Source organism: Phaenicophaeus curvirostris, chromosome 12 (assembly GCF_032191515.1).
Source record: "Phaenicophaeus curvirostris isolate KB17595 chromosome 12, BPBGC_Pcur_1.0, whole genome shotgun sequence".
Classification (NCBI taxonomy): Eukaryota; Metazoa; Chordata; class Aves; order Cuculiformes; family Cuculidae; genus Phaenicophaeus; species Phaenicophaeus curvirostris.
This window is the reverse complement of record NC_091403.1, coordinates 19,387,912-19,415,825: the sequence shown is the minus strand read 5'-3', so window position 1 is coordinate 19,415,825 and position 27,914 is coordinate 19,387,912. Positions and strand designations below refer to the sequence as shown.

General features: G+C 45.1%; 1 protein-coding gene across 4 annotated transcripts in view; it reads right to left on the bottom strand.

The window, feature by feature from the left end:
• The window catches only part of NPTN (neuroplastin), a 53,403-nt gene extending 26,613 nt beyond the window's left edge, over positions 1-26,790 (bottom strand). For all 4 annotated transcript variants that reach the window (XM_069866760.1, XM_069866762.1, XM_069866759.1 and 1 more), the window contains exons 1-2: positions 26,564-26,790; positions 4,791-5,138 (exon numbers count right to left, since the gene is read on the bottom strand). In XM_069866760.1, the coding sequence (XP_069722861.1) occupies positions 4,791-5,138; positions 26,564-26,651 (436 nt within the window). In that variant the 5' untranslated portion in view covers positions 26,652-26,790. The remainder of the gene's footprint in view (positions 1-4,790; positions 5,139-26,563) is intronic.
• Between the last annotated feature and the right edge of the window lie 1,124 nt (positions 26,791-27,914).

Below are 27,914 nucleotides of genomic sequence, written 5' to 3'. Positions count from 1 at the left end.
CTTGGTTCCTCTCCTTACTTTGAGGTTTAAAACAAACCTGTTTCTATGCAGAAGAGCCCTCAAAGTTAAACAGTCTTCTGCGTAATATTTCTGGCTTCCCCCTGCAAAAAGACTAATGTCTACCTAAGGAAAATATCCTGTGTACACTGATTGCTGATGGTCAAGCAAACACGCAGGGAGAGTAAGGCACAATGTGATGAAGACTGGCTGAAAGCAGCCCGTAAAGCTTAACAATAAAAAGTAAGAATACACACCAGGTTAAAATTAGAGTTGGGAGGCATTTTGTTTCTAAAATAACATTTAGGAAGACAAAAAATGTGAGCCTTGTTCACAAACAGACCAAGAGTTACACACTTTGCTGGCTGCAACCCTGGTAGTTTCCCACCACAACCTTACCTGGGAACATCCCATCCACAGTTTTTAGGGGAAAGCCTTTCAGAAGTGGTTGGATTAGTACAAGGCCACTGTCCTCCACATTTCCTAAAGACTGGGCAGCTAGCTATTACTCTAACAAACAAGGCCAGTGAGTTTTTAGAATAGCTGGAGAGGAGTTTCTTCTCAAACGTGGAAAAAAAAGACCTTTCTATTGAAGGTCTCATGGCTCACATACAGTTTCAAGTATTCTGTTCTAAAACCCAAACCCCTTACACAGGATGACAGAGCTGAAAGGAAATTCAAGAATTCTTGCTATTAGTCTTCTAAGAACATCAGTACCGGCTATAGTTTCAGCATGAACCAAAAGTCGCTCCTGCAGCAGCCTCTGCCTTGTAAATGCCACTGTGCCCTCTGGCTTTGATGTGTTTCCTTAACCTACAGGGTGAAATGGATTCCAGAGCCGTGGCTGTCGGCAGCTGCTCGATTCACTGACGGCACCGCCACAGAACCAGCCTCTCTGAGCACATGGACTGTCTCCTTGGCATTCTGGTGAGTGCAGGAGGGCATAGAAGGAGGTCAGCAATCAACGTAGTCATGGGTTTTGCCAGTCAGCAAAGGATTTCTAATCCTGTAAATTGTTATGCCTTGTGGTAACATCTTTGGAATATAGATTTAGTCATATCCATGCAGCCTTTGGGACATCCACTCAGAATAGAAATGATGACATAAAACAGGAGGAAGTGGAAAATACCGGTAAGGTCAGAAACACTGCATTTTAACTCATGAAACATTCACCCAACCAACAGCATGGAACTTAGATCATTGCAAGGAAAAATATCCACCTACTAACCTGCTGACAAAGCCATTTGACTCCTGTATGTCCTCTCCCCTTTCTTACAGGCTGGCTACACAGCTTCATTCACAGCTATTTAAAACTAGGGCTGTTATTTAATTGCAGCCAGACTGGCAGGTGCTGCAGTAACAGAGGGGTTTCTGACACTTCTCAGACACTACGCTGTTATCACACACTTTCAACTGTGCTTCTGCCTCATTGTTCCCAAGAATTTTAACCAGGCAAGGATCTGTTTGGGTTCTATTAGGCACAAAACCATTTTGTTAAAGCCATATGAATTCCCCACATAAAGCTTGTGTGCATTCTCGGATACTAACAGGGCTCTGAAAATACTTGTAGCAAAGTGTTTGAAATAGGAACTCTGTGTCAGGACGTTTATCCAGAGAAAGAAACTTTTGCTAGACTTCACTGATGACACTGGCGTTTGGTTTAAACCTTTTCTTTTGATGATGAAAGCGATGTCTGCATGTTTGCAGCCTGTGAAATAAATGCTGGGCTTCTTCTCAGGAGGAGGATGCTGGCAGGACAGGTGTCACAAGGACCACACTGCATCTCACAAGCACTGCTAGGACAGATGCTGCTGCTTACTGTGTCGTGCTGAGCCACAGCCTGCAGCCACTCCGCGGACAGAAAGCACACACGCTGCCCTCGGAAAGCATTGCACAAATCCCAGCAACAGGGAAAAGTCACCACATTTTGAATCCAGTCCTTGCAGAAACCAGAAAGACTTAATCCAGAAGGGTTTTGACAGTGATAATCTTCTGGCTTTCAGGTTCAGTTGCTAATGGATTCTTCAGCCTTTAACAGCAATGAACCATAACAGCTTCTGCTGATTCCCACCTATTCCCACCTACGTCCCTGCTGAGCTGAAGCATCCAGAGAATATTTCCAGCTGTCTAAACCTTGCATTGCTGGAGTTTGCTGGGGCCTTTTGCGTCCAACTTGCCAATTTTTGAAGTTTTAGGATTAAAAATAAAAGGCAACTACAGTCTCACCTACAGCTCCTACATGCCTTCATGTTACTTCAATTTGTTTATTATAAAAAAAAGCAACTGGGCAGTCTTAGCCTGATTTAATTGCAGGACAAATTGCAAATGGAATACTACTAAGACAGTGACAAGCAAGATGCTGAAGAGTGTCTTTTTACACATCACTTAAACTGCTCATTTTATGTAGGATTAGTTTTTAAAACAACAGCAACAAAAAGCACCCTCAATTGAAGTTCTTTTCCCACACAAGGAATGAGACAGAAGTCAAGCACTGGCTTTGGGTGCTAACTTAAAAATCATGTCACGCTTGACCCGTTTGCATTCACGTTTTGGTCTTTGAGACAAGTTGTAATCCAAAAGGCAGTGAGAAGGGGTTGTGTTCTTTTGATACATTTGATGTTCCTGTCCAGTAATGCCGATGTCAGATAAGGCTGGCAGCAAAACAGCTGCATCAGCTGGAAGCTCCAACACTGGACAGTCAGAAATTCTCGTTTCAGAGATAAACTGTGTTCCTGAGACATTGTGGGCAGCTTGAGATAAGGCTGTCCCTATCTTCCTGGGACAACTCAGAAACCTGCTTTATTTCCATTTCCAGCATGGCCACACAGGAGTTTGTTGTCCACACGGTCCATTTCCCAGGCAGTACCTGCTCAGATCTTTTAATACACAGAATATTACAGAGTGAAACTGTTAAAGCATTCCTTTCAACATTGCCCCCTCCCATGAACAAGACACAAATGCAGAAGAGTTATCCGAGGCACAAGGCACTTGGCAGTGGAGTCACCATACACACTCTGAGATTAGTAGTACCAGATGCAATACGATGATGTTAACTGGGGAGGAAGACGAAAGGTTAACCTTGAATCCCTGGACCAGGTTAGTAGTGGTCAAAGCCTGAGAGAGTAAAAACCCACTTTCCATATGGAGACACCTCCACCTTAATTCATTCCCACGTGGTGACTTTTCATATGCAAAGCATTTCCTCCCTCAGTCTACTAGAACTGATCAGGCACAGAGAGGGGGGGCACAGGACCACCACAGGCTGGCCACACAAGAAAAACTGAAGGTCTTAACAAGGCCAGTGAGGATTTCCAGGAGACATTACCTCCCACAAGACAATTATTTTAGCTTTGTCTTGAGGCAGTATTATTTCCTAAAATTACATGGCTCTTGCTGTGGTAGGTCATGCAAGCAAACCACCAATCTGAGGCCTTTGGGACCTCAAAGGATAAAGAAGGGATAAGGCATCAGGACTGAAAGCCAAGCAGGTTTGAAGTGAAAGATCCAACGTCACTTAAAAGTTTCAAGTCAATCCACATCACTGGGTTCACTGTCTATTTTTCCACAGATATCAATGTTGTTTCCATTTTCCAGAGGGCAGGTCTCTGATCCAGCAGTGTCGACTGCAGCACCTTGCTTTGAGAGGAGTCATGGGTGCGTCTTTAAGGTATCAAAAAACATAATCGAGACTTAAGTACATGAGTTTGACATCTTTGTACCCAGACAAAACTCAAAGTGGTACATAAAAGGCTTATTTTTTCATATATATATTTACAACAAGACAACATCTATGATGTACTGTTTGCCAACTTAGGACACTGAGAAATGACCGAGAAAGCAAGTTCTCCTGTACCTCCATGCAGCAGGCTTGTGTTGTAGATTTAATTCACTCTACCTACAACTTAGGCATTTGCACCAAATGCAAGAGCTCTGCATCTTTTACAACATGAAATGGGGTTTCTCCTCTGCTGACTCTGATGATAAAGGTTTCCAAACTCGTCCGGGCTTGCTTTAAAAGCAAGTGGAACAGAGGAAAAGTCTTGTAACAATAGAAACGAAAAAGCAGTTCTGGGTCAACCATATTCTTTGCTTTTGAAAGCCTTGCTGCTGCCAAAAGTTGCATTCGCAGATGAAAGTCATTTGGCTAAAGTTATTAGTTCAGCGCTGAGGGAGGATACGCCCCCTCCTCGCAGAGGCTGGATTAAGAACGGCAGCATCAGGTCAGCGCTGCTGCATCAGAGAACGCGTTAGGAACACGCCGCTGTTCAGGAAGGAAAAGAAACACCACGACTTCATGGAAAAATCTACACAGTAAATAGAGGTCACATAGAACTGAAAGGGAAGGGTTTGTACAGAAGCATATATGCAACCAACACCATGTGAGAAGGCATTCAGAGCAATTCCAAGAAAACAGAAGAAATAAAAAAAAAAAGATGGTTAGACCTGGGAAGAACACAGAAATAAAATAGAAAGGCACTCACGGAGAAGGCAGCAGTGGGGTGGCTGGAAACCTACTACAAAGCTAAAGGGAGTAGGGAAGAAACACAAGTTCAACACTGGGTTTGTTTTCACACAGAAGCTATAAAACAGCTCCACAGATTTTCCCAAGTCCTTTGATCCTAAGGAGAAGAGACACAGATGGCAGACAACGTCAGCACTACAGGCGGAGGAACGGTCTCGGGTTCAAACAGCAGGAGAAGGTAGCAGAGGGTTTCATCAGGGTAAGGGGAGGGCAGGGTCACTAGACTGCCTCTAGCTACTACAGTACCACTACTGTGGGGGGCCGGACTCACTCTGAAGGACGCTTATAGTAGCCTGGGCTCGAATCCACGTTATGGAGGGATTTTGCCTCAAGTCATTCCTCCTGGGATCGTTGCTGGCCCTGCACTCGTAAGTCCCAGAGTCTTCCAAGGTAAGGCGGGTTATTCTCAGCACACTCACCCCATTCGCCCCGTAGGCAGTGTTAATGGTGACACGGCGCTTCCGCGCGCCATCCCACAGCTGTTTGAAAGCCTCAGCCCGGTTGACTTCCGCATACCACCACTGGATCTCTGGAGTGGGGTTCCCAACCACATCACAGTACAGTTCAAAGGCGTCCCCCGTGAGCTTAGTTTCTGACATGGGCGACTTGACAAACCCAGCTAGAGGGAGGGGCAGCAGAAACGCAGTGATAGAGTGGCAGAAAACAAAAGATCTCACATAGAACAAAGCAATGAGGTGCAGAAAACAGTTAGAGAAGACATTAGCATCTACAGCAACACAACTGTCTTAGAAAAAGCACAACACGGAGCACTTATGGATGGAGGTCGATAGTTTGAGAGCTGCGTGCCCCCACTTGGAGTATTCAGAGGAGACACAGCTTCACAAAGTGCCGGTCCTCGCCACTCCGGGGATCCAAGCACGGCAGTTGTACTTGGGAAGCCGTGGGCTGCAATGCACAGCGGCTAGGAGGTACCTACAAGTTGCAGAGCAGCCTGATGGGCTTATAACCCTTTTCCAGTTGCGTGGACTTTAATTGGGAAGTGTTAAGTGTTTATGGCCAGATGACGTTCTCCAATGAATTCTCTCGCTTTATGTGACATGTCTACAGGGGTTAAAAGGGTAGAATCGTAACCTCCTGCCCTACACAGCTCATAACTGTGAACTCTGCTTTGACCTCTTCTTCCATCTATTTCAGACTTCCAAGGCAGGGAATTCCCCAATTACAAGTGACTTACTTTCCCGAAGTAGCTGGACCACCACAGCTCCAGGAATCTCACAACCTTCTAAGGTAAAGGGAAGCTCAGTGGTATATACACACACAGGCTGAAAGATCGTTCCGTTCATTAGGAAACACAGCAAAGGTTTTGCTTTCTGAATTGAGATGCTGTGCTGGCTGATTCATGATCAAGCCAAAATATCTGTATTATGGCATGAAATCCTTCAATACTTACCAGCTTCAGAGCCATGTTAGGAGCACAGACATACTAAATTGTCCTTCAATCCTTTTTCCAAGGTATCTATTGAAAACTGTGTTGCCTTAAAGCTGGTCTCTTCCCCCGCCCACCCTCCCCCAAAACTAAGAGATTAGAATACAGCTGGCCAGACAGATTATGCAGCAAACCCTGTCCTGTTGCTGTGTTCCCCAGAGTCAGAGCGCTTCACAGCTGATAAAGCTCAGATTGTTTCATCCCTCTCCTCAAATTCCCAGCTTATTTTCAGGAAGAGGATTGGAAGAGAACTAGACAGATTTTAGAGGAGGGAAAGGTGAACTTAGAGCCTTGGAAAGGTTTCTGATGTACACTCACTAAACAGCATCCCCCACTACATCACTGCGCACTGACAGACAGTTACATGGGAAGCCTGCATTAGGAATGCATCCCTAAAGAATCGTTTGGACAAGAACGCAAGACCAAGAGCCTCCAGAACACAAGCAGGAACCGTCCCTTCCCAGCACAGTCCTGTTTGAGGAGCAACTGAGCTGCAAGAAACACTACAAACGCTCACAGATAGAAATATCCCCCCCAGAAATGGTTTCAATTACAAACTCACTTGACAAGGATTCTCCAGCCATGTACTGTAGCACTAAAGGAGGCGAGCTGTATGCTCAGAAGAAATACCACAGCAAACAATCCACTGCTGCAGGGAGAGAGAAGAAAAGCTTTGGCTCTGAAGAGCCCTAATTACTCGCAGTTACAAACTCCACTCGACACTGTTGTTGTTTCTCAGGGTTAACAAGCATCACACTGGTTTTGCACTGCTGCTTAAGGGAACACAGGAGACTGGGTTATGATCTTGCTCTGCTGGACTGTCCACGTTTCAAGGGATGCTGAACAATGAAGACTTCGTATTCCCTCAGAGGTGTATGTCAAACAGCGAGACTGGCACCACACCTGCCTCAGCACAGTTTGCTAGGTGCAAAAGGCTGAAATAGCATGAAAAAGCATGATACAGCCTAGCTTCTTTCCAAACATGAGTGGTTCTTTCTCCTATAGCAGAGCCTTTTTTTCCTACCTTCCACCATAATATTGAGATGCCACTCACAACCAGAGAGATAGTGATCACTCAGGCAGCGATCCCCCTCCTACAGGTCCCCAGTTTCCACTAAACACCGATGCACAAAGATGATTAATTCCCCTGGAGTGAAATGCATCCCTGAAGTCAAAAGGCCAAGTGACCTAAAACCACAAAGCTGCAATTCAATCCTGCTTCTCCAGCTGTCCTGGCTACTAAGCAACCATTTCTGCGGGAAGGGCCTCTCACCTGGCTTCTGTGCCAGGGACAAAGGGCAGTAATAGTGTATTTTAAACCAGCTGTGATCTGCACTGCTGCTGGGGCTACACAATAGACATGCGGTGTGAAAGAGTACTGTATATCCTACTATTAGAAGGGGTAGCAGGAATTTGAATAAAACAAGCTGTCAAAGCTGCCAGTTTTGAATCTGTTTCTGCATTTGCTAAGCTGTTAAAAGCTTTATAACTTCTGCACTGAGCCTAAAAATAATTTAACACTGTTAAACTGGACAACTGCATCAAAAAGTCTCTAATAAGTAAATATTCTCTGGGTTTCAGTTTTAAACCCCACCTTTCCATCAGTTTCAAATCCTCTTGAAAAGCAATGTCTCAGATTACAATGAATTTCAATGCAGCGCTGCCTTCATCTGAGCAAGCAGATCATCAGCACAGATAACTCCATAACAGCAAAGAACAAACACAAACTGGATTGGGTGGCTCTCTCCACCCCACCAAAAGATAAAACACTGCTCTTTCAAAAGGTATTCCAGGTTAGAATAAAATCCTGGAAGGATAAATGGGAATGAGGGTAGCAGAAAAGCCTCCATTATGCAAATTAATAAAACCTTAGCATTACAAACGACTGGCAGTGCTATTTAAAAACTCCACACTGGAGTCTAGGGTTAATGTTCTGCATTTGATTCGTTCAAGAATAGCAAAGGCAATACATCAAACCGCATCAGTAAGTTGAGGGGATGCTTCCAGCCACTGTAGATCTGCCAGAGGACCATTTCTGATGAAGATATACAGCCAGAGGCTACGAAGAGAGCTGCAATCTGCCAGTACCAAGGCAGACACATTTAAAAAGAAAAGAAAAAAAAGCTGAATATTAGAGAATGCTCCCTGTAACACAACAGGAGTCTGGAGACTGAAACACTCCTGCTTCTTGGCAACGGGCAGTTATTTCCATAATTGCTCAAAAGCAAACAGGAATGACACTACACAGATTTCACTGCTTACATAAGAGGCTCTCGGAGCCCAGCAGTTTCCTTACTTGGTCTTCTCCAAGTACACCACTCACTGCTTTGTTATTACTGTGTTCTGCACAGTTCTGGAGATGGGAACAAAGGAATACATATCAAAATATAAACAGATCAAGCCAAGAGGTCAAGGCTTCGTTCAAGTCATTATACGATATCTGTTTAAAACTGAAAACCTGCCCTCATTTGTAATTTATAGCTGTCATTTCCAAAGCATAAACTGCAGGAAGCACTGGCTGCAAAAACCCTTTTCAGCTGCAGCTTCAAGTGTCAGCCCTGTACAGAACTGGGGCCAGCATCCAACAGCTCGCAAAGGTCAGGGCTCCTGGGAGGGCGGAGGAAGGAGCCGGTAATTCCCAGATCACAGTTTGCAGCTCCCACAGCATACAGATCTATGGGAAGCAGAACAGCCCCAATCTTAAGTGATTCCTTAACATGAAGGACAGCAGGAACACGCACCTTCAGGTGCTTACAAGAAAATATTCTTACGAAGTTTTGACACTAAATTTTCATTGCACTGACAGCTGCATTGATTTCATTATAGTCATAATGAGCTAACACAGTTACACAGGGAGTTCTCCTCATTAGAAGAAAAAGGTGTTTGAGGTGGGTTGTTTGGGGTTTGGATGTTTTCAAAGCTAATTGCTATCATGCATAAAAGAACAAGGGAAAAATCTACTGTTAAATATCCCTCTGAAGGTCTTCACAATGTTCATGATGTACCAGAATGCAAGAAAAAAGAACACATGATGGTCCCGAAGGTGTAGCTATTCCAGTACGCTGCTCTGTTTTCAACCAATTTTGTTGCTGTTAATAATTGATGGCTGTCTGCCTGGAGGACAGAATGAAGAACAAGTGGCAATTAAATTAAATCACTTCTGAAGTGGGAGTTGTTTATTGAAAATTTGATCTCATCCACCAATTGTAAGGATAAAGGTGAGGAAAGCGAGGGACTAATGCTCTAAAATTAGAGAAACAAATGAGTCTTTACATAAAAATCTGCCAAAGATGAATGAGATCCAGCGCACAGCGGGGCTCTTCCCATTTGCAAAACCTGTGTATTAACAACTAGCACTGCAGTGATGAGCCGCTAAATCCTGGTTTAAAAATGCATTCTGAAAGGCAGGTGCATGCGAACAGGGAGCAAGGAGAAGCAAAGAGCTATTTAAAAGGGCAGCCAAACATTCCCATATGCAGTAAAAGAAACGTGGACAGCAGAGACCAGAGCCAGAAAGCTGGAAAAGGTCCATGTTAAACAAATAAACTTCAGAAGAGGAGAGTGGACAAGAAGCCTAAAGAGGGAGAATTTAAATAAGGGTAAGAGCTTCACTGCTCCCAAGCGAACCTCGTTCATTAATAAGGCTTTATCAATGACAGACACCTTTGCAGATTAATTTTTCTTCTGCCAATATTTCAGCTACCTGTTGGCCAAAAGCGAGGGAGGCCACGCCAAGCTGCATTCAAGCTCTGGCCCATAACTGAACCTCAGCTTTACATACTGGTGATACCCTGTCCAGCTTCCCATGGCAGCTACTTCTCTTATCAACACAAGTCGGATGAGACCAAGTGAGCGTGTACCTCTAGAAGAGGTGCTGGTAGAAAGAGCAAAGCTTATTCTCTTGCTGATGTGACCACCACACTGTAGAGTTAAATACGGCACATAGCTAGAAATGTATACAGATCTAAAGCACATGGAAATGTTTAATCTTGACAATCTTCAGAAGCCTGCAGAGCAGTTTCTGTTCTACATTGGCGGGAGCCCAAATGAAAGAGTGACACTTTGACAAAGTATTGCATTTTTCCTTCAATTCAGGATGGAAAAAAGGCCACCTAATTAACATTGACTTTCTTTCCAATGCTTACCTTTATGAAACCAAAGTATCTGAAATGAGGCAAATCCACAAAAAAAGTGAGAGCCACCCACCAGCTGGAGGCTAAGATACCTCAATTCCATGGAGAGCACTGTATCCTGCTTGTTCTCACCTATCATCTATCAGGTTTGATGGTTTCCCATTTTTTTATCAGCAGAGTTTGGTTTCTAATCATATCACTAGTAAGAAATGGGTTTGGTCTTAATCGCTTCAGTGATAAGAGAGGGGTTTTCAGTGTTACAGTGCACTCCCTGCCCTCTTTGTTGAGCATGACTCAACAGCTGCCCCAGCACCCATAAACATCACAGGCTACCACAGACAACCTCTGTCTTCTAAAAGCACCACACCAGTTCCTTAAACTCAACAACTGGCATTACTTTTCTTGGTCTGCTTTGCCCTATTCTTAGCCAACTACAGAAGCAGCCCTTTGACATATGCATCAGATGTCCAGATAAGCCCACGCTGCCTGCAAGCACACCGAGAACTGGAGCAATACATGACATTAACTCCTGCAATCTCACCGTGCAGCTTTATACAGCTGAAAGTGGGTTATGACATGGTACAGAAGAAAACACTACCCAGAGATCATCATAGAAAATGTATGAGACCATGATGCAGCGTTAGGTTCATTTCTCAGAGAGGGAAACCTGAGGATTACTTTCTCCAGGTCTATAGACATGAGGATTGACATTTTCTGGATGCAGACCAACATTCCTCATTTTTCCCTGCAGTAGAAAACCTCGCTTAGTTTGACATGTAAAAAGATTTGTGGACAAACCTATTTCATTTGTTTGCTGAAGTAAAAAGCCTTTAAATAAATGGTTTTAGAGCCTTCACTGCTCGGAAGCCATCCTGGGAATATGCTCCACATAGCTAAGAAACACTTCTCTGCATGGATGCAGAGGAATGGACAAAGGACACAGTGATCAGCTTCTCGGTTACAAACCGGCCAATTCAGACTAGAAAGGACTTCCGAAGGTCCTCTGGCCCAGCTGCCACCCCCAAACATGAACTTGGATCAGGCTGAAGTCTCAAGCTGCCCATTCATCACCCACGTACATTCATGCAGTGGATGCTTTTATTCAAGACTTTCCTTGGAATAAAAGAAGCAATGCTTAACTCGCACCACAATGACTTTGAAGTTCAACTATTATCTTACAGTCACTTCCATTGTGCAAAACTTGATCTCAGTGAGCATAATTCACTGAAAAAAACCCACACCAAGGCACAGTTCACAGGAAAACTTCTGAGCGGAAAAGACACTGGTGTGTCATAGCAATTACAGCTCCACACTTCCAGTTTCAGGACGTTACTTTCAACCTCAAATACATTCTCATTATATAAACCATTTGGGTTCAGAAACCTTCTCGAGACACCTGTCTCATTCACACACAATTCCATAAGTCAAGGACCAATGACTCATGGACTTCTTTTCCAACCACCTCATACCTGTATGTTTGATATCACAAGGCAGAAGATGTGGAAATAGATTCAAGTCTGGAATAGCCAGCAGGAGGAGAACCACAGTCAGAACAAGGAATAAGTATCTGCTCCCTCATCCTGGCTCCACGTTGATGCCAGCCTGCTGGCTACAGTCACAGTTCGAAGTGTAGAGAGTCCACAGATCTTTTTTCCTAGTTCTTTAGTTGCAAAGAACAAAGTTCCACTAGTTCTCTGGGACTATAAAAGAGCACAGTCTGGAGAAGTACCTGGAACACTGACTTAAGTCTTTTACAAACAGCTGGGGAACTTGGTATTTCACTTGAGTTAGTGGAAAGACAATGAAACAAAACCAAGATACAAGCCACTTTAAACCAGTAAGCATTGCTTGATATCAACATTTAATTGCTCTCTTTGTTAAGGATCTCTATCCCACCAATCCTGATATTTTTCTGCAAAGGACTTGAAAATGCTGGTAACTAAGGCAGCTCTGTATACTTGTCTAAATGAACTATTCTGCTGACACATGAGGAGCAGACATGGGGTAAAAAGATGCTATTTTTGTACAAACTTGTCCCTAAAGTGTGTTCTGCAATCCCTATCATAGCTCATTTTCAAGTGCAAGCTCTATTTTCAATTTATAGCTTCTCCCTTATCAAAGCCTGCTTTTTTGTGTAAGCCCATCTGCTTAGAGGTGCTGAAGGAGTATAAACTAGATAGCTCCAAGTCTCTCTGCCCTAGGAGTTTCTAGATTCATATTAAATTCTGGGCTTCAGGCATCCTGGTTGGACAAATACTTTTAAATATCACTGCAGACACAGTATTAAGGCATTCTCTCCTATAGGAGTTATAGAAAACTCTCTCATTTGCTTGCATTGCTTGGACCAATGCTCTCCAAATGAACACCAGATTGACAGAGACATTATGAAGCCTGATCTGATCAGGCTGAAGCACAAGTTAACTTGCCTGGGAAACAACTAACAGTATACAGATCCAACAGCAAGACCATGAATTTGTTTAGGGCCTCAAGAAGTAAATTTCTTCATATTTCAAAGAAAATACTAAAGGATATCAGTCAAGAACCATCTCTGAAGTAACTCATACACTGCACATAGCACAGAAAGCAACACCCTAAACTGCATTTGGCTCTGGGACGTTTCAATCGTGCTTTAAGAAAGGCAAGGCTGGGTAACTTTATTTGGCAGCTCATGTGCACCAACAACTTGCATGCCAATTAAACAAGTGTAGATGACAAAGCCATTTGCGTGACTCCAGGAAACCAGCAAGTTGCTCCTCAAAGGACCCGCATTTCAATTCAGGACAACGCCAGCAGAACACAAGGCAGTCTTAACATTATATATTAAAATCCCAAAGAGGTTTCTTGTCATCATCACGTTCCTGGCTGCTACACGTGACCATAAAACATTCCCCTGGCTTGACTACACACGGAAGGGCTCAGCATTGCAGGAGTGATGTGACTTAAGAGACAAGTAACTTAAGGCAGCTCCTTAAGTTAGAATTAGGAATTCAGAGCAGACATTCAAGCAGTTATTGGGTTCACAAAGCACCCACGCTCCCCCTCTAGGAAAACCTTGAGCTATAAACTATTCTAATCTGAAGGCAAAAGATGCCCTTATCTACAGACACTTCCAGAAATATCAGTCACACTGGCTGCTGGCATCAGGCACCCAACCTCATCCCTAGAAGAGGCTGGAACTGCCGCATCCTGATGCCAGCACAGCGCAGGACGGGACACGGTTAGGACACGACACCAGACCATTCTGAAGCTCTGTAATTGTGCAGCAAATCTTGCTTTTGCAGGCTGGGCTGTTCAAAAGAGCGCACGTTGTCAGGGAACTCTTGATGCATTCAAACCAGCATTTATCACAAGAGATTGCCTTCCATAGAGAACTTGTAGGCTAGTTTCTCAAAGGTTTTTTCCAACGATTAAACTCGCCTCATCCTCAGAATAGGCAGGCATTATTCTCCTGTTCTATCCATTTATGCTTCTCCCTGGCACAATTTAGGAAGGAAATACTTACAATCAACCATGCAGGGAGGAAAAATAAGCCAGCATTTATTAGCTTTAACTCCTTTTTCTAGGCCACTACAGAAATACTGTTGCTGGAGCTAAGAAATACACAAGAATGTCTCTAAAGCAAAACCACACAAGAGCAGAATAAAAGCTCCTGCACATTGCAAAAAAACCCCCAAAAACTAGGAACCCGTTCCCTGGAGATAAGTGGGAAAGAAATCAGCTTCACAACACTGAGAAGCTGAGTTACAGCAGATAGCGATTTAAATGTGTCCAGTGTTCACACATTAACACAGCAACCCAAGCCTGCATGCTAAAAATCTCAACGTTTAAGAGCACCAGATTTGCAACCTAAAGCCATTGAAAGCACTATAAAATGTTGGTGAGGATAACAAAAAATACCTTGTGTTCAGATTAGCTATTTAAAATCCCCAGACTGTGCCACTAGAGAGCTAAAGGTTTAAAGTACTTGCTTTGACCTTTCCTGATCCAACAAACCTGTGTTTGAAAGGCCACTGATTACATCCCTCTTCAGCAGAAAGGAAGCACACACTGAATGGCAAACCCTCTTTTTTCCCCTTTTATGCATTCTGCAGCAGTACAAGCCGCTCGCTCCCATCCGTGATGAAGAAGAGCATTTTAATACACCGACCTTTTTAAAGAAATGCCCTTTGCAGAACTGTTGGCTTATGTAAGAGGTCACACAATCTGAGGCAGGGCTGAGACAAATCATTCAGCAAAAAAAATCTCTCCATGTGCACAAAAAAAAGCTGTTAGCAGAAGCTACAATACATTTTGGGTATGATACATTTTAATGTAAATCAGAGCTCAGCTTTTAGCAGAGCACAATGTGCTTCGTAATATGCAAAATACCAGCCCTGCTGCAGGGATGGGGTTAGAGGAGGGATGCTTTATTTAGTTCAGAAGTTTGTGCTCTCCACAGCTGGAGAGAATCACTGCGTATTACCTGCTAACTCCAGGGCAGCACATCTCTAGCAGGCCAGGTCTCTCACAAGCTGCGAGGCGTACACAGCCCAAAGCCAGGCTGCTCTCCGACAGAACAGCATTCCAGCATCCCAGTTACAGGGAATAAAAAGGAAGGCAGGAAGGAAATTTTTTTTAAAAAAGTAGCAGAGATGACAATTTGTCTCCCAGATTTACCTACGCTCCTGTGCAAATTGAGATACTTGTTCCAAGTTGCATTTTGGAATCACTTTTTTCCCCCAAGCCATTTCCACAGCACAGTTCAGCTTCCCCCTGTTTAGATGTGCCTCTTAGTCCACGAACACACCTTTCATAGAATCATAGAATCACCAGGTTGGAAAAGACCCACCGGATCATCAAGTCCAACCATTCCTATCAATCACTAAACCATGTCCCTTAGCACCTCATCCACCCGTCCCTCAGACACCTCCAGGGAAGGTGAATCAACCCCCTCCCTGGGCAGCCTCTGCCACTGCCCAATGACCCTTTCTGTGAAAAACCTTTTCCTAATGTCCAGCCTAAACCTCCCCTGGTGGAGCTTGAGGCCATTCCCTCTTGTCCTGTCCCCTGTCACTTGGGAGAAGAGCCCAGCACCCTCCTCTCCACAACCTCCTTTCAGGGAGTTGCAGAGAGCAATGAGGTCTCCCCTCAGCCTCCTCTTCTCCAGGCTAAACACCCCCAGCTCTCTCAGCCATTCCTCATAAGGCCTGTTCTCCAGCCCCTTCACCAGCTTTGTTGCTTTTCTCTGGACTCGCTGCAGAGCCTCAACATCCTTCTTGTGGTGAGGGGCCCAGAACTGAACACAGGATTCGAGGAGTGGTCTCACCAGTGCCAAGTAGGTCCTTTGACCACAGGAAGGCTTTGCTAGCCCCAACACGCACTGCCAGCACTTATCACTCATATATAGGATGTGCCAATAGAAACAGCCTTGCCCTTCAACCACTGCCTGCCAGCATACGCGGTGGCCTCAGGGTCATATCATAAATCAGATCTTTCCTCAGACCAGAGGTCTGATCCCACATGGCCTACTGACACCACTAGAGCTTTAGTTCAAAAATCAGCTTCTGCGGGCAGCTCCTCCCCAGCATCAAGTCCTGCTATACATGAAATAAAATTCAAGTTCAGCACCAGCCAAGATGAATGCAAACTGAATTGGTGATTACTCACACCGTGCATCCTAATCCGCACGCAGAAACCACCTTCCTGCAGCCACAGCCTGCTCATCCCAGAGAACTGAGTCACTCCATCCACTGACTTTGCCCTAATGCCTCACACAAATTACATCCTGAAAGGCAACAAACCTCCCTAAATGACAGTCATGGTTGAAGGGCTCCAGTTTTTGAGCTTCTGGGTTTTCCAGCAAAGCAAGTCAATCTTGCAGGTCCAACCACAACCCGGAGTCTCCTGAGTGGGCTCCCCGACTCCAACGTCTTTTGCAGCAATCCACGCAAGGGCCAAGCAGATTTGGGCTCGTGGAGGCAGCACAAAAGGCAGCTGACACAAAGTACTGACAGAAACCTGTTCCTTAATTCAGTATGAAGAATATTTACAGACCACCACAACCATGTTACCAATACTAATTAACGGGGGAAAGCAAGCCCAAACCCATATCTGCTAGAGGGCTTCTGCATGGTTGAAAGCAGGAAAGCCCCAAACAGCTCACTAAGCCATTCATTTGGAAAGTCTTACGAGTTTGGCAGTAGCACCATCACATCACCGACAATGCATTTACACAGATAGGATGATAGGAACGAAAACTAGAAGCTGTAAAGGGCAAGGTCTGAGATGACTTCACTGTAAAACTCATGAGATATGGAAGAAAACGAAGTTCTGCACAGAAGTCAGTATCAAGATCCAGCAAACATGAAGCACTGAGAAAACTCAAGAAGAACTGAAGACATCAAGGCATCCAGACTTACAGTTTACCTAAACAATTTGGTTAACATAAATTTGAATCATCTCCCTAAACTCAGCAAAAGGTACTTCATCTACTTTATATCCTAGCCCTGTTAAAGAGCTGTCACGCTTTAACAATGACGACACTAAGAAGTCTTTCACATGCTCCTGAACCAAAGACACCATCCAATTGTGCAGCTATTTTACAACAGCATTAAGAGATATTTTTTTCAATACCTTACTAGACACTGGATGAAAGCACTGAAAGAATTTATCCTGTACCAGGCTTTTAACAGTGGTGCTCACAGCAAGAATGTAAGAACAGGGGAAACATGGAACGATCTCTCAGCCTTCAAGAGTTTACAGCTGAGGGTTTTCCCAAACAGAGGTGATGTCCTCATTGCCATTACAGAGCAAGTTCACATTTCCACAAAGAAATCCAAAAGCTTTATTTAGCAATTTTCCATCTCTGAGAGGCAAGAGCTTTGGTTCAGTTTGCAAAAAGAGGTCAGTACGTTATTTGGAAAGCCCTTTGGGAACTATAAATCCACTTTTTTTTGTGACACTGAGGCCCTAAAGAGGAGAGCAGTGATGCAGGACAGGGCACACTCATACCAGGTGCACATTTAGTAGGTGCTGTTAAAAGGAGCAATCATCTCTGCAGCTCATTTGCTGCCTAGAAGAGGCATAAATACTGGGGCAACAGAAAAGAACGTGATAATGCTTTGCTGAGAAACTTGAATATAGGCCACTGACAAAAAAACTACAGCTCCCAGATGCTTGCTGCGCAGTGAAAAGCCACACCACGTTGTATCTACTTAAAGCACAATTTGAGAAGATGGAGGTGCAGGGAAAGAGAACGCTCTAAACGGTCCTGTGTTCAGCCACTGCCTTTTACAGTTCCTGCCTTGGCCATTACTTGTAGCTCCTTAAAAGCTATTTCTCTTTGTCCTGTGATTTTTGCTCTATTTTCCCAATTAATTCCCTTCCTAGAAACCAATATCAACCATTCTTTTTTTTTTTTTCTCCTTACTCCATATGGCTCAAGATTGGGGTCACCACATTGATCTTGGTATTGCTAAAAATAGGAGCTTTGGAGTCTGAGGCCCAAAACATGCAGCTTTGCTTAAAGCTATCTTATACCCTTAAGTGAGACCATAAGCTGCTACTGAGCACTGCAGAGCTTGCAGCAAAGTGTTGAACAACCTGTCAGTTAGAAATTCAGCAAACGAAGTCTGAGGTAAACCATTGATAAGGTGTTTGTAAGCCTCATGCTTGGTTTGGCACCCTCAAAACCAGGGAGGGATGCAAACTGTCCTGGTGACATCAAGCAGTTTGCTTCTGGAAGCAAACAGCCAGGAGGGGAATGCTGCATCACCGCAGACTGCCCTCTGCCAAAGTTACAGGGGGCAAACTAGGAGAGTTGTACCATGTGCAATCTAAACACAGATAAAATGATAGAAGGAAAACATTAGATCTGCTGTCATGTTTGACAACAAGCAGAAAAGCACTGAGTACAGAATGGTTACAGCCAGGTACTCAAGCATCACTCCCAACTATTTTACATAAAGAAAGAACTGGCAGAGATAGACCCCCAAAATGTGAATTAATGTGTCAACCCAATTCCATAGAAATCATACTATATGTAATACTAGAGAGCAGGAGTCACCTGCTTCCAACCCTGGCTGCTCAAAGCACAGGAGAGAAAATGAAATAATATGAAGCTCCCTGAGAAAGGCTCCTTCAGTAAACTCTCTGTATACACAGGTTAGAACACCTTAAGAAGAAATTAACAACCAAAGTGTAATAAACAGAAGTTTGCTGCTCTTGCTTCAGGATACTTAGGCGACAAGAACATACTGCAAACTAGCAGGTTGCAGGTCTTCTCACTCTCTGCTCAGTCAGCCCGCATCACCTCCTGGTAATGATGACTCCAACCTGCTCAAACAGGGAATTAGAAGTGTTCCTTCTGTAACACTAGGGATTGCTACCACCAGGCTGCCTTCACCCTACCAACAATGCAGGAGAAAATTAATCCTTGCATGCAGCAGCCTGGCTAATCTTGCCAGTCTTGTGCCCAAGACAAGAGAGCAGGTTTCACAGTGCCATGGAAAGCTACGTGTCACAGATCAAAGCAATCCCCAATCCCCACGTAGCACTTACTTTGTCCTTCTCAACTATTGCTCTACTAATTATCCTTTACTGCCCTGAGAATTAAAACAAAACCAACAGAAATCAAACCCACCCATTACCAGCTCTCACACCACCTTCCGCAGACTCAGACTCCGTACCAAGGCACCTCTTCCTTTTCTTCCCAAGCCAAGTGACCTGAACTCACACAGCGATCCCTGCAGCAATCTCAACTGCTCTTTTAAGCTCTGATCTGTCACATTCATTTCAGATTTTCCTCAAGCAAGAAGACATCACATAATATTTCAAATACTCATGCCAGTCATTGCATACAACATTTAGCATCACAGAATGACAAGAGCTTCTTTGCATCACAGCACTTGTATGAATCGAACAACGCGAACAGAAACAACGCAGCTGAACTCCGGTTTCTAACTATATTGTAACCAGTTTGGCATCACTTAATTCATTGTTAGGAGTTCTGAATGGATAAAAAAGGAATTAGAATAGTTCTGTGTTCACAGCTTGAGCCTGCTGAGGCAGATCACCCTACTGAACTACCACAAAGCTTTTCTAACAAACTAGGACAAAAAAAAAAAAATTCAAGAGCAATCAGTCAATATGGTATCGACTCGTTCTTTAAAAAATGCACTCAAGCATCTGTTTTTTCAAACTCCTGCTGTACGCCTTCACCGAATTATTTCGGTCTGCCTTTGGTCTGCCGTGATGTCTGCTGGGAGCCTTCTGCATTGCCAGAATCCTTGTCAAGCTCTTTGCTAGGCAGTTAAGTTCAATTTTCTCTTTTTTAATTTAAAATATATTCCTTGACAGTTTTATCAGCTTCCCAGAACTAAATCCTTTTTTTCATCCACTTTTACGGCTGAAGAGTTGGCCTGATTGCATCTTTTCACGCCTTCCCTTTTCTAGTCCATTATACTCCCCTTCCTCTTTTCTTATGTCTTCACTACGCCTGTTAGAAAATGCAGTGAGTTTAGGTTTCCAACCACCCGCACAAGCTCTAGGGAGAGCCCCTGCGCTCCCGATGTGCACTCAAAGCTCCCAATAACCCACAGAATGTGGGCAGTAGTAAGGAGCTCCACTGCTTAGCTGCACTAAGCAGCACTGTGGTTCAATAGATTCATTAATGCTGCATTTTAAAACATTTAACGTAAAAGAAGCCTATACAAATTAGAGCAATCTAAGGCCTTCTTTTCTTTATTCAAGCCAGAATAGGACATTGTGATCTAATTTTCCTCTACAAAAAGGTCTCACAATGCCAATCCACTCAGCCAGTCACCTACACTCTTGGGCACTTTCCTCATCAGGAGAATTCATCCCTGCCTCTGCTTTTTTTACCATACATCAAAAGGCTTCCAACCTGATAACAAAACCTAATGCAGCTAACTCTGCATCCCTGACACTCCATTTCATCTACTGGAGTTCCACTTACACCTTCAAGGAGCAGAAGACAAGCATCATACCTCTTCCTCCCTGCTTTGAAAGCAGCTACAAAGCAGAGATCTCTGCTTCCTACCCCACTTCAACATCAAAGCCATTAGGGAAAGGATAAAGGCTCTCCTATCCAACCGCTCCTCAGCAGAGTGTCTTTGGGGTCACTTACTCAGCATCTGCTTCCCAGGATTGGAGTCCACTGCTCGTGCTCTTCCCCATGCACACACACCTACCAGCAACCAAAATACTACCGTGCTGTTTCCCACTGTGCTCTGAACAGTAATAGTGAAAAAAACCCAAACACCTCACTCAAAACCCTTCTCTTTCTTAATTATAGCAGAGATCTACAGCTCCTGACACCGTATGACGAAGAACCCTTCACAGCTTCAAAAGTTATTGTCTTTTTCCTTGAATGAGTTTGCGTCAGTGCGTAATTGGTGACTTCATCCACACGGATGGCCCAAATAAGCTTCAAGCTTATCAACAGGCCATGAATTTTTAAAAGCCTACAGTATTTATCTTACTAGTGGATAAATACCCTCAAGTTTTGACACAGATACAGACATTCAATCCAGGCTGAAGTTACATTTAGTTTAGACTCAATCCCCTTCAACACAAAAAAGACCATGTAGTACAAGACATGAAAAAAGTGTGAAAAAAAAGAGTGAAAATAAATTTAATATTTCAAGTACGATTCATTTCAGATAATTACCACAGTGCAAACAACTGGATATTATATTTGATGCGGAGCTTTGATAATTCCAGAACTGTGTTTTAGCAGCCATTCTTCCCCTTCTGACCTTATACAACTCAGGTTTCATATTCTAGCAGTAACTGAAAATAATCTCAGGTCACTACAATCACTATCACACAGAGACAAGCAGCCTGCTTTAATAAGTTTGACTGCACACATGAAAGTTGTCCTTAAGCATCCATGTGCTCAGATAGCAAACCTGCACATCAAGCTCCTGGCTCTGGCAGCAGGAGCAGCACCTTCACTGCTGGTGGCTTTCTGTGAACCTCAGCACAACACCGGAGTGGGCAGAAATCTTGGGTGCATGGAAAAGACTGTAAAGAGCTCCTGCTGTCACAGATGCCATTCAAAAAAAGGAGGATCATAGTGATAAACTGTCTTGGAAAAGAGTCCTAGAATCAGATTACCAGCTGCTGTGGGAAGTTTGAGGGTATCGAGGTGCTAGGTGCCACTTCTTGCAGGACTCGGGGAAGACAGGTGAATGGAAAAGGGCAGACAGTGACTACATTTAAAGTGGAAAACCCTAAGAATTGCTGACCAGTCAATCCAGTTTTGGTCTCCAGAAGGAACAGAAGAAATCTGCTTGGAAGTGCTCAAAAATGGAGAGGGGCTTGAGGGAGGGAAGAAGAGAGCTGTATCCCCTACCTGTGGTTCAACACAGCTTCCCCATGACAATCTGACCCCATACTACAAAGTTAAAACCTAAAGTTGACCTCAGAAGAGAAAGAACAGGCACAGGTTTCCTAATTTTAGTAAAGCTCTTAATACTACACTATACAAGACCTCATAACCAAAAATAAAACCTTATTAATGCAGCCTGGTATACCACATGTGGGGTTTTTTTTATAAGATACAGCACACTAACAAGAAGATGGAAAACAGAATGAAGTAAGACCAATGATGGGCTAGAAGGTATTTAAGCTGATAAAATCAAGGCAAGGAGGAGGTGCTCAAGAAAATAAAATAGGAACAGCTGGGGGAAGACACCAGAAGCAGTTGAGATGCCATTTAACAGGAACACCTAAGAACGCCTGATTTTAAGCAGTAAAGTAAAGTAGCAGCCTTCCCATGTAAGATCCGATGACCACAAAGATCCTGCTGGACACAAGCCAGCAGTGGTTTAGGTAAGAAACCATTTGTCTTGTGACGCAAACAGGAATGCCATATTGCAGACACATTGAGCGATCCTTCCACTCCACTGAACCTTGGTCAGGTCCCAACTGGAAGCATGTCCAGTTTTACACATCACACTCCAGAAAATGTGACTGAGGGAAATCCAGAGAGAGGCACCAAAACAGCCAGGAAAATACAACTTACCAAGAAGATCCTGACAGTTAACCTGGAGAAGTACACAAAGGAATCACTGATGAGAAGGCAACACCCTCCTCTCTCTAAAAATTGCATGGATTAAAGGAATAAAAAGCCTAAAACGACAACAGGAAGGCAAGTTTAGAGTTACAGAAGATCTTCTCAGCTAACAGATAAGCCGAAACACTTTATCTACCTTTCAATCTTAACAGGTTCCTCAGTGGAAGCCGCAGAACCTCTAGCACTTGAAGTTAAGAAGAGTTTGAATGGGCGTCACAGCCCAAGGATGAAATCACAAGCGAGCATTGTCCTTCCCAAGGCAAGTTTTCACCACTGCCTTCCCCAAAGCCGCCCTTACAACAACAGAAAGCTCTTTGTGAGGGGGAGAATGCACCTCATTCATGGATTTAACAAGAAGTAGTTTTCATACAGTAGCATGTTGTAAGGACACTTATCACTGGTAAGTAGTTCCAGGCTTTGAACCGTTTCTCAACATAATTGAAATGATTGTTTTCAAGTGTCACTACCAGCAGTTCTTGCCTCTTTACCCCTCAGCTGAGACCTGGCAGAACTCGGTGCAGTTTTTGAGCGACACCCACTAGTCATATCGCTTGGATTTCAGTTTCCCGTGCAGGAGCCGTAGGAGGGAGGAGAACAGCAATGGTAGGAAAGAGAACTTTGAACACTCAATGCTCAGCCCACACTCACACTCCATAAATGCTGTATGGAACTGTTTCTTAGTTTTATCTGGGGACCATTAAAATCACGTCAGAAAACAATCAGTGCAAAATGGATAAAAAATAGCAGTTACAAACAGCATTACAAGGATTAAAAAAAAGTTTTTTCACTCGCTTTCTTAAGAACAAACTCATGCTAGGAAGCTATTCTTTCCTGATTTTATGGTCATTATATACACTGGTTTCTGCCAACAGAAAACCCACTTTATTTTTAGCCAGCCAGCTCCTTCTTAATCATCCAAACAGAGAGTGATGAGAGCAGAGCTAAACAAGTACCACCTAACTTAATTTGATTTTATTTCCACCTATTTCTAGCTTTGAGTAACCCCAGCAGTTTTTATTAAGTGAGCAGTCACAATTTTAGAACATGATGTTTAAGAATTCCCTCCTCTACACAATCCATGATAAAGGCTGGTTTGAAGAGCTCTTCTCTAGACCAAAGCTCAGAAAAGGAAAGAACATGAAGACTCGTGCTACCAATTCAACTAACAAGCTGTCGTGCTGAAGAAACTGTGGATTCCACACGAGCATTGCAGGCATCTATTTTAGACAACAGCAAAAATCCAGCCATGCTCCTTTAAATCCCAACACTCTAAGGTGAAAGTATTAACACACTGAAGTCTTTTATTTTTAAACAAGCAGCTGGAGAGAGATAATGCTAAGGTTAAAAACCAGCAATGGAAAAGGCATGTTATTCATCACCAAGCAGCAGGTCCAGCGCCATTCCATAAGGAGGATGTTGTCTGTTTTGAAGCACTAAGGTGATTTTCCAACAAACACCAGTTGGAAACTACAGGTTTAAGACAGATCTTGACAGACTGGCTTTTTCCAGCTGTTCCTCCCCGTGTTTCCTCATCTCTTTTCTAACCCTCCTCTCTGTCACTTCATCTCAACTGTGCTCTGGATACAAGGGATGAGCTAGCATGCGTCAGAAACGTGGCCTTGAAGAACCTGACAAGTTTCTCAGAAAAATACTTGTGAAAAGTTAAATTACTGACATGCAGATTTTGCTGCGATCTTTAGGTGTTCATGCAACTGCTTTAAAAATACTCCATACAAGCGTCAAACACCTACTTCCAGTTTCAGTAAGCTTAAACCCACCGGTCAATCCAATTCAAATTATCTGCATTACCTTAATTCTGGAAAAATCACCAGCAATTCAACAGTGACCTCCTGTCAGAAGCACGAAAAAGGCTGTTCCCTGCAGAAACTCACAATTCCATTGGGTGTGTTCTGTGCCAGGTGAGAGGTGATCTGCCCTCCAGTACACAACCACTCCTTTTTGACCCTACACACACATAGTGTTAGGGTATGTTCACCTGGACTATCACCTTTCCCTATCCTGGCGGCTCTGTATCAATAATGGATAATGCAGTTCTTGCATATACGCTTTGGGATCCTTCCATATACCTGCAAAGTGCACACCTGTGTGTGAGCTATGTTTTGTTTTAAACTGACATACTAATGCCTGTTCAAACCACAGGATCACGTTTCTAATGGCTTAGAAGGAGCATGCACAGCTCAGGAAATGACTGCACCTATTCTTCATGCTGAAGCAAAACAGGAATTGTTCTGTTTCATTAAGCATCTCATTGGCTGTTATTTTCTGAAAGAGCACAGTTCCTCTGTGGCAGGGCCTACAATCTTGAAATTCATTTCCCTCTGTGACAACAGCAATCAAATTGGGGTAAAAACCCAACAGTAGCAATGCACCTTATCCAGAAGGGCAGCCACCTTTCACTTGGCTTCAAAGTGCTCCACTCTTTACAAGCAGGTTTTCACCCACCTGTGTGATCTCCTACAGAAGGACAGATACTCAGAACCTCCCTTACCATTTCATTGATGGGATGATCCTGGTCAACCAAATAAAAATTAATGAGCTTTCAAGATACACCCGGGGTCTGCAGTCTCATCTCATGCCAAGATCTGCTGCTGCTTGGTTAGCTTCATGTCAGGAATGGAAGTCATGATTAAAACCCAGAGAGGCTGAAGCCTTCCATCTATCCCAAAAATTTATTTTATTGTGACTTCCAGACACAACGTTTAACTAACGTTAAACACCAAATGTTTGCACTGCCTACCAACCAGCTATTTGGAACTGTTACAGCAGCTGCCAGCGTTTGACACCTTGCCTGGTAGGTCTGCACAGGAACAGCTCCAGGCACACAACCCCTTTAACTCGTATGTTGGAAGGCTGCTCACCTTGCTTCACCCAAATCCACGGGAAACACAGCACAAGCAGATTATGCCTGCCAAGATGATGCTCAGATGACAAAGCTATCGCAGTGAACAGGCAGCACCTCTGCCAACAGAGAACCAGACTTTATCACGACACAGCTCAGCTAGCACATCCCTGGAAGTTCATGGGAGTCAGGTCCCTAATTCTCACTCAACACCAGTGGGATTTGCCTAGACTCTCTCAGGCCCTGCAAGAAGTCCCTCATATTGCAGAAAGCCTACAGTTTTCATTCAGATAGCATGGATGCCAAAGCTGCTTCTGTTTGCTTAACAGACATCAGGAATCATCAGAGAACACTTTGGGTTGGAAGGGGCCTTACAGCTCACACAGTTCCAAGCCCCTGCCATGGGCAGGGACACCTCCCACTGGATCAGGTTGCTCAAAGCCCCATCCAGCCTGGCCTGGAACCCCTCCAGGGATGGGGCAGCCACCACTGCTCTGGGCAACCTGGGCCAGGGCCTCCCCACCCTCACAGGAAAAATGAGGCTCATTCTGGTTTCAGACTGCAAAACCTACATAAACTGCTGCAATAATTCTGATCGGGGAATCTTTAGAATGTTATTTCTTTCACTGACATCTCTATCATTATCAAACAAACCAAAAGCCTCCACATTTTTTCCAGAGGAAACAGCCAACAAAGCCAATCTGATGCTGGAAGGCAAAAGTTCACCTCAATACAAGAAAAAGGCTAGGACCAAATAATGCCTGCAGAGCAGAGAGGGAGGAGAGGGGAAAGAAGGATGAAGTGGCCATAGATCAGTCTTTTGTGTGCCAAGATCCCTGCCCTTCGCAGCTCTAACAGGCCAGAGCATCCCCGCCATCCGTTTCACCGTGATGCTGCATACGAAGCTGCTCCAGAAAAGGCACTTCTGGAGCTGATCAAACCTGCCTTGGCGGCTCGCTCTCTCTCCTTCGGATGGCACGATAAGACACGCATTTTTATGAGCGCTGCGGGACCTCCCTTCAGGCAGGAGCCAGGCTCCTGCCCCGCTCCCCCTCGCCGTGCGCTTGGCTGCAAACTCATCGGGGAGGAGGCAGGACGCGCTCGATTTAGCTCACGCTATCCTACCAGGGAGAGAGAAAGGGTGTTTTTTTTTTTTTTCCTTCTCCTTTTACACTCCTATCAGAGGACCTCTGCAGTTGCTAAGGAACTATGGGTTTATGGCATTATAAATGATTTAAGGCAGCCCGGCAGATGCAGGTTCAGTAGGCGGGGGGAGATGTTCCATTTCACCGGCAGCCTCAGGAAAAGGGTGGGATGGGGGGGCACAGCGACACGCCGCGGCCCTGTCCCCCTCTTCTTCCTCTTCGGGACCCCAAAACACGCGCATTTCCCCCAAAAATCCTTGCCCCCCCACCATGCCCCCCGCTGATGCGCGGCCGCGCAGCGCGCTCCCGCTGCCTCTTGACCCTCGTCCCCCGCCGTAGCCGCCCCCGCCGCCGCCCCCCCCCCCCTTTCCCCTCCTCACCGTTCTGCGCCGCGGCGGGTCCCGGCAGGAGCGCGGCCGTGGCCAAGAGCAGCGAGAGGGCGGCGGGGAGCGGCCCGGAGCGCGGCATCCTCCTGCCCGCGGCCGGGGGAGGGAGGCGCGGGGCGGCGGGGCGAGGCGGGCGGCGGGAGCGAAGGCGGCTCCGCTCCGTCCTTCTCCGCCGACCTCTCCTGCCGCACCGCAGCGCAGCGCGAGCTCTCGCGACACTCCGCGAGGCGGCGGGGCTGGGGGGGGGTGGGGGCGGGGAGGCGCGCCGCGCGCGGTCACGTGCCAGCCCCGCGCGGCGTCACGTGCCAGCCCGGCCGCGGCCATGTTGCCCCGTCGCCTCCGTGCCCCCCCGTTACGCCTCTCACCCGTCCGCATTCCCGGGCTCCTGCTCGTCCTCTCCCCTCCTGAGGCGCTGGGGCGAGCTCTGCCGTTCCCGCCTGAGGCTGCGGTGCCCTCAAGGGCTCGCAGAATCATGGAATCATAGAATAACCAGGTTGGAAGAGACCCACCGGATCATCGAGTCCAACCATTCCTATCAAACACTAAACCATGTCCCTTAGCACCTCGTCCACCCGTCCCTTAAACACCTCCAGGGAAGGTGACTCAACCACCTCCCTGGGCAGCCTCTGCCAGGGCCCAATGACCCTTTCTGTGAAGAATTTTTTCGTAATGTCCAGCCTAAACCTCCCCTGGTGGAGCTTGAGGCCATTCCCTCTTGTCCTGTCCCCTGTCACTTGGGAGAAGAGCCCAGCTCCCTCCTCTCCACAACCTCCTTTCAGGTAGTTGTAGAGAGCAATGAGGTCTCCCCTCAGCCTCCTCTTCTCCAGGCTAAACACCCCCAGCTCTCTCAGCCGTTCCTCATAAGGCCTGTTCTCCAGCCCCCTCACCAGCTTCGTTGCTCTTCTCTGGACTCGTTCCAGAGCCTCAACATCCTTCTTGTGGTGAGGGGCCCAGAGTCATGGAATGGGTTGGGTTGGAAGGGATCTCAAAGCCCACCCTGTTCCAACCCCCCTGCCATGGGCAGGGACACCTCTCACTGCATCAGGTTGCTCAAAGCCCCATCCAGCCTGGTGAAACAAAGAAACTTCTACTAAACAGTTTAATTTAACCATTAAGGCAGGTACACTTTTATTGTTCAGTGCTGGAGAAGACTTGGGAATTGTCCTCAGAGTGCTTCTACCAAGCAGTGATTTCACAGAAAATTTATATACAGAATTGTTTTCCAATTCATATCTTTCCCTGAAATGACAAGTATACCTTATTCCCAGAACCTCATTGCACATCCAGGGGGAATGAAATCGGATCAGCTCAGAGTCGTTAAGGTGTGGCCATATCTGAGAGGTCA